The sequence below is a fragment of the Papaver somniferum genome, chromosome 2 (assembly GCF_003573695.1).
Source record: "Papaver somniferum cultivar HN1 chromosome 2, ASM357369v1, whole genome shotgun sequence".
Taxonomy (NCBI): Eukaryota; Viridiplantae; Streptophyta; class Magnoliopsida; order Ranunculales; family Papaveraceae; genus Papaver; species Papaver somniferum.
The window spans coordinates 177,428,432-177,437,164 of NC_039359.1; the positions used below are offsets into that span (position 1 = coordinate 177,428,432).

Sequence of the window (8,733 nt, forward strand, 5' to 3'; positions counted from 1 at the left end):
TCAACATTCATTTTTGATCGCCCACAACTAAAACATGAGTTCTAGAATATTTCACGTTTCGCGATAGAAAAACCGTGCTCTAGAAAACTTGACCGGTGCGATCGACAGCGGAACGACTCGGCTAAAAGGCTTAGGTGAGGGTCATGGTGAGGGTCTGAAAAGAGAAAAAGGAAATAAGGGTTTCCTTCCTCATTTTCCTTTTATTTTATTCTCTGTCCGACTGTGCACAGATCTCCTTCTCCCTCTCCCTATAAGTTGAGAGCTCCTCTGATCCGATTTACAGAAGTTTTAGGGTTTGAGTTCATCGGTTGATAAACACAGAAGATAAAATGGTGAGAGGATTACTTAGTAAACTCGTTTGTCGATCTCTTTCAGTTGGGGGTAAATCTCAACAACAACAGATTCGTCGTCTCAATATCCATGAATATCAGGTCAGATTTCTTTTTCTTTCTTTATTTTTTCTTCCTCGCTTCTTCTAGATTCTTTTCTATCTCCTTCATTGAAAACTGATTTTGGTTTGAATATGTAAAATAGGGAGCAGAGTTGATGAGTAAACATGGAATTAATGTACCAAAGGGAGTCGCTGTTTCATCTGTCGAAGAAGTTCGTAAAGCCATCAGTGATGTTTTCCCCAAGGAAAACGAGGTATGATCCTTGGTTCATTATTATCCAAAATAAAAGTAGTGATTGTTTTCATAAATTGTAGGTTTTGAGTTCTGTTCTGATTGATGGTGTAGTTGGTTGTTAAAAGTCAAATTCTAGCTGGTGGTCGAGGTTTGGGAACATTTAAGAGTGGTCTTAAAGGTGGAGTTCACATTGTGAAGACAAATGAGGCTGAGGATATAGCTGGTATTTACGTCGTGATTATATAATTGCCTTAATTATTACCATTTGTTTCAGTTTGGTGTTGAACTTCGAATCATTTTTGTTTTAGGGTGTCTGGTAACTTGGGGAATTTGGTTGGTTTTGTAGGGAAGATGCTTGGACAAGTTCTCGTCACTAAGCAAACTGGTGCACAAGGAAAAACCGTGAGCAAGGTTAGTAGTTGCATCAGTTTTTGACTTTTATGTGTATTAATGATGCAAGTATCTTGTGAACTAGATTGTAAAGACTTACTGATTTCTAGTGTCTTGATTTTGTTAAGAAGCAATCTATGGAGTGTGAAGGGAATATGATAAGCCAGGGCATAGTTTAGTTGGTGTCCTTTCAGTTATTTCTCAAAGTAACATTCGTCTGCGAGATGGATATATCCACATGCTTTTGGCACATGTACTCGTTTAGGTCAATCCGACTAAAGCTGTGAAAAATGCTGTTGTCAGCATTCTTCAAGTTTTAAGATTTTGATATCATTATTTAGTGTGTTCAATGCTTTTGTGGAACTAAAGGGTGTAATTGGTTGGACCTATTTTTACCTTATTTGTGTTTGCTTCTGTTTTACGCAGTCCTGAACTCCTGATGTATGTTTCCTTCCCTATCATGATCTAGTATCAGTTTTGTTTGTGGAAACTAAATACCCATTTCTAATCTCAGGGGATCTAACATTCACTCGTTTGTCTTTTCTGTGCAGGTTTATTTGTGTGAAAAGATGTCTCTAGTCAACGAGATGTACTTCGCCATCACTCTTGACAGGACAACTGCTGGTCCAGTACGTTTTTAAACCAAACAAATACCTTTGTTGTCTCTCATTAATTGTTTCAGTTGTATTTTTTTTCCACAAATCCAATCAAGTTACATCTCGTCTGATTCTCTTACCATGCATCGTGTTTTAGCTTATTATTGCCTGTAGCAAGGGAGGGACCAGCATTGAAGACCTTGCTGAGAAATTCCCTGATATGATAATCAAGGTAAATGTCATTAACTCAATTATCTGGGTCAGAGGTTATCATCAATGCCACTCTATCCTTCCTCTCCCGCTAACTCTGTTATCTTTGTCTGGTTCCGAATCTACCAGGTGCCCATTGATGTCTTCAAAGGAATAACTGATGAAGATGCTGCTAAAGTTGTTGATGGCTTGGCCCCCAAGGTTGCAGATAAGGCGGCTTCAATGGAACAAGTGAAGAAGCTCTACGAGCTTTTTTGCAAAAGTGACTGCACCATGCTGGAGGTGAGTTCATATATGCACATCTTTTTCAGTGGTCATTCCATCATCTTTTTGGATTTTGTGATCAACATTCACTTTGCAGATCAACCCCATTGCTGAGACTTCTGATAACAAATTGGTAGCAGCTGATGCTAAGTTGAACTTCGATGATAATGCTGCTTTCCGCCAGAAAGAGATCTTTGCTCTTCGTGATACAACCCAAGAGGACCCTCGAGAGGTTTGACTATTATTGTGGTTTTCTTATCTTATGTTCATTTATCTTTATGCAAAAGGCATATTTACAGATTAATATCTCATGATATTTGATCTAAGGATTGTTTAGTACTTTGTCATGTCTGAATATAAGTATTTTGGTCAATTCATGACATTCATTTTGTTGGATTATTCAGGTGGCTGCTGACAAAGCCGATTTGAACTACATTGGCTTAGATGGGGAAATTGGGTGCATGGTTAATGGTGCTGGATTGGCAATGTCTACCATGGACATAATTAAGTTGCATGGTGGAACTCCTGCCAATTTCTTAGATGTCGGTGGCAGTGCCTCAGAACATCAGGTACTTTGCTCTTCTGTAGCTAATTTCTCCGCAATTCAATTAACTATAGTTATTTGCGCTTTTTCTACCAAACTGATCTCTCCACCCACCGATATCTTCTGTACATTTTATCATTGCGATAATACTTTAGACTGAGCAGCCGTACACCTAGCAGGCTTGTAATCATAAGACAGAAGCTTGGTATGGAAACTAGATCCTGGGAAGTTAAAATTTTCGAATGCATTGTCCAAAGTTGTTTATTATGCTTTGACACTACTACCAATGAGATTTAACATTAGCGAGATATACACCATTCATGTCTCATACTACCTTCTAAATTTTGGACTAGGTTGTGGAAGCATTTAAAATATTGACATCCGACGACAAGGTGAAAGCAATCTTGGTCAACATTTTTGGAGGAATCATGAAGTGTGATGTTATAGCAAGTGGTATTGTCAATGCTGCCAAAGAGGTAATGACATGCTTCAATATTTTAATATCATTCAAATGGTGTGCTCTCGAAACAACAGTGTTTTGAGCCTGGTTTTGGAAACTGTAAATTATCGGTTTTTTCTTGAGAATGTTATTCAGAATATGACATTTATGTCTCAAAGATGCTAAACATGTCATTATGGTTTTATCAGGTTTCATTGAAAGTTCCAGTTATTGTTCGTCTTGAAGGAACTAACGTCGATCAAGGGAAGAGAATTTTGAAGGTAAAAATATAAAAATCTCATTTCAGCTCACAGTATCGAGCTTCTTTAGTTTCTTTTTCTTCGCAGTGGTTTCCTAAATTTGCTGCATAACAAATGATTAAGTTTTGTGATTATTTCTTTGGTCAATAACATCAAGTACAAAATGTGCAGGAGAGTGGGATGACTCTTATTACCGCAGAAGATCTGGATGATGCAGCTGAGAAAGCAGTTAAAGCAGCAGCCAGTTAAGTGGGTCTCGTCTACTGCAGTGTTGTTATTTCAGCTTTGATTCTTTTCTAGGCGATGTGTTTATATTGCTTTCTGTCGAGCACATACATATTGTAGTCCTTTTGGTAATGGAGGGATCCATTTGAATTTTCCTAATGACTTACAACCCGGACGGCTCCTTGAATAAAGCTGCATATATTACTTTTTCCGTGCCTTAATTTCGGCGGGTGTTTTTTTCCTTCTTTTGTAGTATCTATATTCTTGTAGTCAAAGAAAAAGTTTGCCGATTCTTAGTCTTATTTATTAATCTGCAATTCATCAGAAAAAGTTTGGAGTTGAAGCAACTTCACCTCTCACCTCTCTCATCCCCCTCAACAGAAAGAGAAAAAAAAAAGAACACACGGGAAAACATAACCTGTTCAGATCTGGTCCGTTTTGGGCTGGATCTGAGCGGGATTTTCACCTCTTTTACTTGTTTTCACCTTGTTTTAGCTGGGTTTATTTATGTTTATCTCTTATCATTAGATAAGTTTTGTGCAACTTTATGGTGGTTTTTTCTCCTCTACTAGAGAGGCTTATCTCGACTTTAATGGCCGTTCTTGGTCACTATGGGTGTTAAAATCACTTGAGATGCATTCCAACGACGAGATCTTCATCATTCTTGTCTCCGGCGATGGAATCTTCATCTTTATATAATCCGGCGACGGAAATTACATTTTTGTTTCCGGTGATGGAATCTTCATCTTTATATTATCCGGCGACGGAAACTTCATCAATGACGACGGAATTCACATCATAAATTTTAAGAGATTTGAGTATATCACTCAAACTTTAGTAGCATTTCTTCTACACTCAAACTTTAGTAGCATTTTTTTATGAAGAAGAAAAACACACAAAATGGTTGGATTAAATTCTGCATCTTTCCACCAATTTAATCGGTTCTTATTCATGCTTGTATTCGTCAAGTTCCGTTAATCCTTCTGTTTCTTTCGTCGGATTTTTCGGTATTGTGCTTGTATGGCATGTTCTTGTTATTTTGTATTCTCTAATTTTCCATTTTAAACCCAATATAACCTTGAATTTCCATTAATATAAGGTTCCTTTGTTATCAAAAAAAAAAAAAAAAAAAGTTTGCCAAATGAAGCATATCTTTACCATGATTATTAAAATTGCTTCACAAATTACATGCATCATAATTCAAATACCTTTACCTTGACTATTACAATATATAGAACCTTACACTTGCACAAGTAAATTCTTGGAGAATTATAACTAAAAATGTTCCATATAAGACCTAGACTGACTCCCATGTAACATCTCGGTCCGATAATTTCCTCCCGTTCATCCTCTCAACAATATTCTTGGACAAACAGTAAGCAGTTGATTGGATGGTAATCATGGGATTAACCCCAGTTGCAGTAGGAAGTACACTTCAATCACACACAAATAATCCTTCCGCTTCCCAACTCTCTCCATTTTCATCTATGGCACCTTTAGCTTCAGTAGCCCCCATTCTACAACTTCCCATCTGATGAGCAGAACAGTGCAAACTCCAGTGTTCGCCTACTGACAAGGGCCCGCCTACTGCAGTAACAGTGTTCAAGAATTCTTCCAATTCTTCCTCCTTAATCCCTTTACACTTGATACTCTGCCCGTCTTCTCGATGTGTACCAACTTCAACTGCTCCTGCAGCAACTAAAATTCTCAAAGCTTGTCTCAGACCAGCCTTGAGGTTCTCTTTATCCAGTGAACTTAGTTTATACGTGATCCTTCCTTTCGCCTTCACCTCTCCTGACCCATTATCCCTAACTAGTGAAAACAAATGAGCAGTCCTCGAATATTTCACCATTTTATCCTTCATATCCCGTCCAGATACCCAAGGAAACATTACACTGAGACCAGCAGGACCTTGTATAGGAGTTTCTATCACTGCCTTAACTTCGGATTTCTCTGACATCACCTTATGCAGTGATGTGATAATTCCTCCCTCGTGTTTTTTGCCTTCGATCTCTGCCATTGATTCTGGGAAGTAACCCCAAGCAAACAAAACAGGATGTAATCGTAAGGTCCTCCTAATATTCGGGTTCTTCAATCCACTTTTGATCATTAGAGGAAGTGTTAAGAGAGACCCGCATGCTGAAACTGTTACCTTGGAATGAATTAGCAGTTTCTTTGTGATGCGCTTGTTCAAAGATGCTGCCGTAACTCCCAAGCATTTGTTGTTTCTAGACCTTCCAGAATTGTTTTTTTCTAATATGAACTTATCTGCTTCACACCCAGTTAAGATCACTGCACCACTATTAACTGCATCAACTAGCCAAGTAGAAATCTGTCCCTTTTTTATCTCCTGTTTTACAACCATAGCAACAAGATCCACAATAATGATTCTCAGACGAATTACGTGGAACATTATCAACTTTTAGGCCTAGTTTCTCACACCCTTTACGAAGAACTTGATTCTGAAATCCTTCCTTCAAGGAATTCTCGGTGACACCGATTCTTTTACAAACTATATCCATGGCAGATTGATAATCAGAACTTCCAAAAAGAGGAATCCTGTAATCCAAAAACCACTCTGTTAATACTGAAGTAGGTGTTCTGATGCTAGCAGACCAGTTTATGGCTGATCCACCACCAACTGTTGATCCTGCCATTATTATCATTTTCCCATCAAGAGTCAGTAAGAAAGCACCATGCTCATATAATTGATTGAAGGAAGGACCCTCTAGACATGAATACTCTTCTGGCGTGAAATAGTTTCCTTTCTCTATCACGATCACTTTCTGACCCGAGCTTGCTAGAACTGCAGCTGCAACTTCACCACCACTACCAGAACCAACAATAACAACATCGCAATCAATCTTGTAAGCATTTTGATTCACGTCTTCAGTGACCTTAAGGCCTTTTTGTGACAAAGATTTGATGAGAGTAAAGTCAGTTTCATGCAGAGTTTCTATAATTCCTCTCTGAAGAGGCCTCTCCATTCTATGCTTGGATGAAATTTTTTCAGTGTTTAGCCGATATCCAATTGCTTCCCATGCTGGATTTTCTGAATTCTCATCAATCTGTAATGAAAAAGAGAAAGAAAATTCAGTTGGTTTCTACAATTTACTTCAGTCTTAGAAGTCAATATGTTTAAAGCCTTACTCGTGTGAAGAAAATGTAGAAGCAAAATGATTTGATCATGGCAAATGCAGCTCTAGTTAAAATGATGTACTTCGACCTTGACCAATTCTGCAAAATCCTGTCTCTTTTCTCCAATGAAATATCTTTGAACTTCTTGACGAATGGAAACTCCTTGCTAAAACATAGAGACCCGCAAAGCAGTAGTGTTCCGAGTCTTGTTGAAAGCATCAGTAGGACTAGCCTCACCATGATAAAACCATGCATCAAACCCCTCTTCGTCATCAGTTCTGCAACCTGTTCACGGTTTACACAGATTAAATAACTCAGCAGAAATGAAATATTGAGAGCCTTTGGACAGAAATACACCGATAATGACATGAAAAAGCCACAAGACACCAACTAGAAGTATATCAAATCTCATAATTTACTTAATAGATCAGAAACAGAAACAGACAAAGAAAGTTGCAATGAAAGTTGAAATGAAAATATTCTCACCTCATCTGGAATTGGTTTTTGAGATCCCGAAGATAGGTAAAATGACTCGAGAACACTTTCGCTTGGTGGCTTATCCATATTTTTCATTTGAACTGGATCCAATGTTATAGAAGGTATGAGAGTTTCACAAATGGAAGTTAATGATTGCATCTCAAAAGAACATAATCCATGATTGTATATACCATTTTCTCTCTTTTCTCTACTCAACAATGGATGAAACTCTCTTCTATAGTTCTTTTGTTCCCCATATCTCCTTGCAAAATTGTTGGCAGAGAATTCTGTAAGTTTTAACTCTCTGAGTGACTGAATCAATTATATTGAGTTAGTTATTCAGATCGTTACTGAGGTTTTTCTTTTCATTTAAGTTCCAACTGCTTTTTGATAATACTGAAGTGAACACTAAGCAATCAAAGCTGTGGAGGTGTTGATGGGTAACTAATCAACCACCAATTTATTCATTCAAAGGTATTTTTTTGCTCTTGTGCGTAAAAACATCACATTTATTCTCTTCGATTTTCGAGGAGAGACCGACATAGGGATAATCTATAGTACATGCAAAATTTGACGTTCTAAAGTTTGAACACCATTACAAAGTTTGATTAATATCATTTAGGCTGTTCTCTTGAATACTTTGTGAGCAAGTACGGTTGTGACAACTTAATACTTAGTATTAATAGCTTCTCCGATGGTGGAAGTGGATGTTTCATACGTGGCATCACTTCTAAGACATCATTTGAATATAAAACTCTAAATATTAGGAAAAATAAAATTTTATCTCCAATCCATACAGTTTTCTATTATATTTTTACTTATTTGTAGGCATACAATTGGTTAAAATACTTTCTATTTTTATTTTTCAATGATTTTTATTAATAAAAAGTTTGACTAGGATGAGAAGACATCCTCTAAGTGAATGTCTAAAAACTAGAGGTTCACCTGGAGGATGTCTAACCTTTTTTTTTGCCACATCATCTTTACTTCAATGTGTTGGAGATGATTTTTTATAATTATGGTTGAGAATCCTACGTGGAATATGACTTTTTTCTTCAAACACGTTCCATTAAAGAGGCTCTAAGTATTGGTGCCTCTAGAAACCTTTATTGATTTAGTTCTCTCTTAACCGAGAGACATTGGCAGTTACAAGGTTAATACAATTTCTGATATAAAGATTGTTCAAAATGGCTACGAGGTTATCCCTTATCCAAATACTTTCAATGGCATTACGATTACAGAAAACTGATATATCCGCTGCTTTCCTAATATTAAATCTTGAGATCAGTATAAACGCAGTAGCCCTAAAATTAATAAGATTGTTTATCGAGATCCCAAAATTTTCACCAACATTATATCTATCAGTAGCCTTAACATTATATCTACAAAAGGAAGCTGATTACCAGAGATTGACAAAGCATATTTTCTGGTAGTACTGTGTACTGGTATCAGAGTATGTACCATTTACTATTTACTTACGGGCCTTACATTTTGGCGACTTCACTGGGAATGATCCCCATTACCAGTACAAGTGGTGCTACAAAAAATGGTGCATTCGCACCTG

General features: G+C 37.2%; 1 protein-coding gene and 1 pseudogene across 1 annotated transcript; one reads left to right on the forward strand and one right to left on the reverse strand.

Annotated features, from left to right (window-relative positions):
• The first annotated feature begins 81 nt into the window (after positions 1 to 81).
• LOC113349865 (succinate--CoA ligase [ADP-forming] subunit beta, mitochondrial-like) lies at positions 82 to 3,845 on the forward strand. The gene is made up of 12 exons (XM_026593904.1): positions 82 to 431; positions 535 to 645; positions 738 to 849; positions 973 to 1,037; positions 1,568 to 1,645; positions 1,770 to 1,844; positions 1,952 to 2,104; positions 2,184 to 2,318; positions 2,491 to 2,655; positions 2,984 to 3,106; positions 3,279 to 3,350; positions 3,501 to 3,845. The coding sequence occupies exons 1-12, from the start codon at positions 330 to 332 to the stop codon at positions 3,576 to 3,578; spliced, it is 1,269 nt and encodes a 422-aa protein (XP_026449689.1). The 5' UTR covers positions 82 to 329; the 3' UTR covers positions 3,579 to 3,845.
• An 888-nt stretch (positions 3,846 to 4,733) lies between these two features.
• On the reverse strand, positions 4,734 to 7,453 carry LOC113349866 (annotated as a pseudogene).
• Positions 7,454 to 8,733: the final 1,280 nt, after the last annotated feature.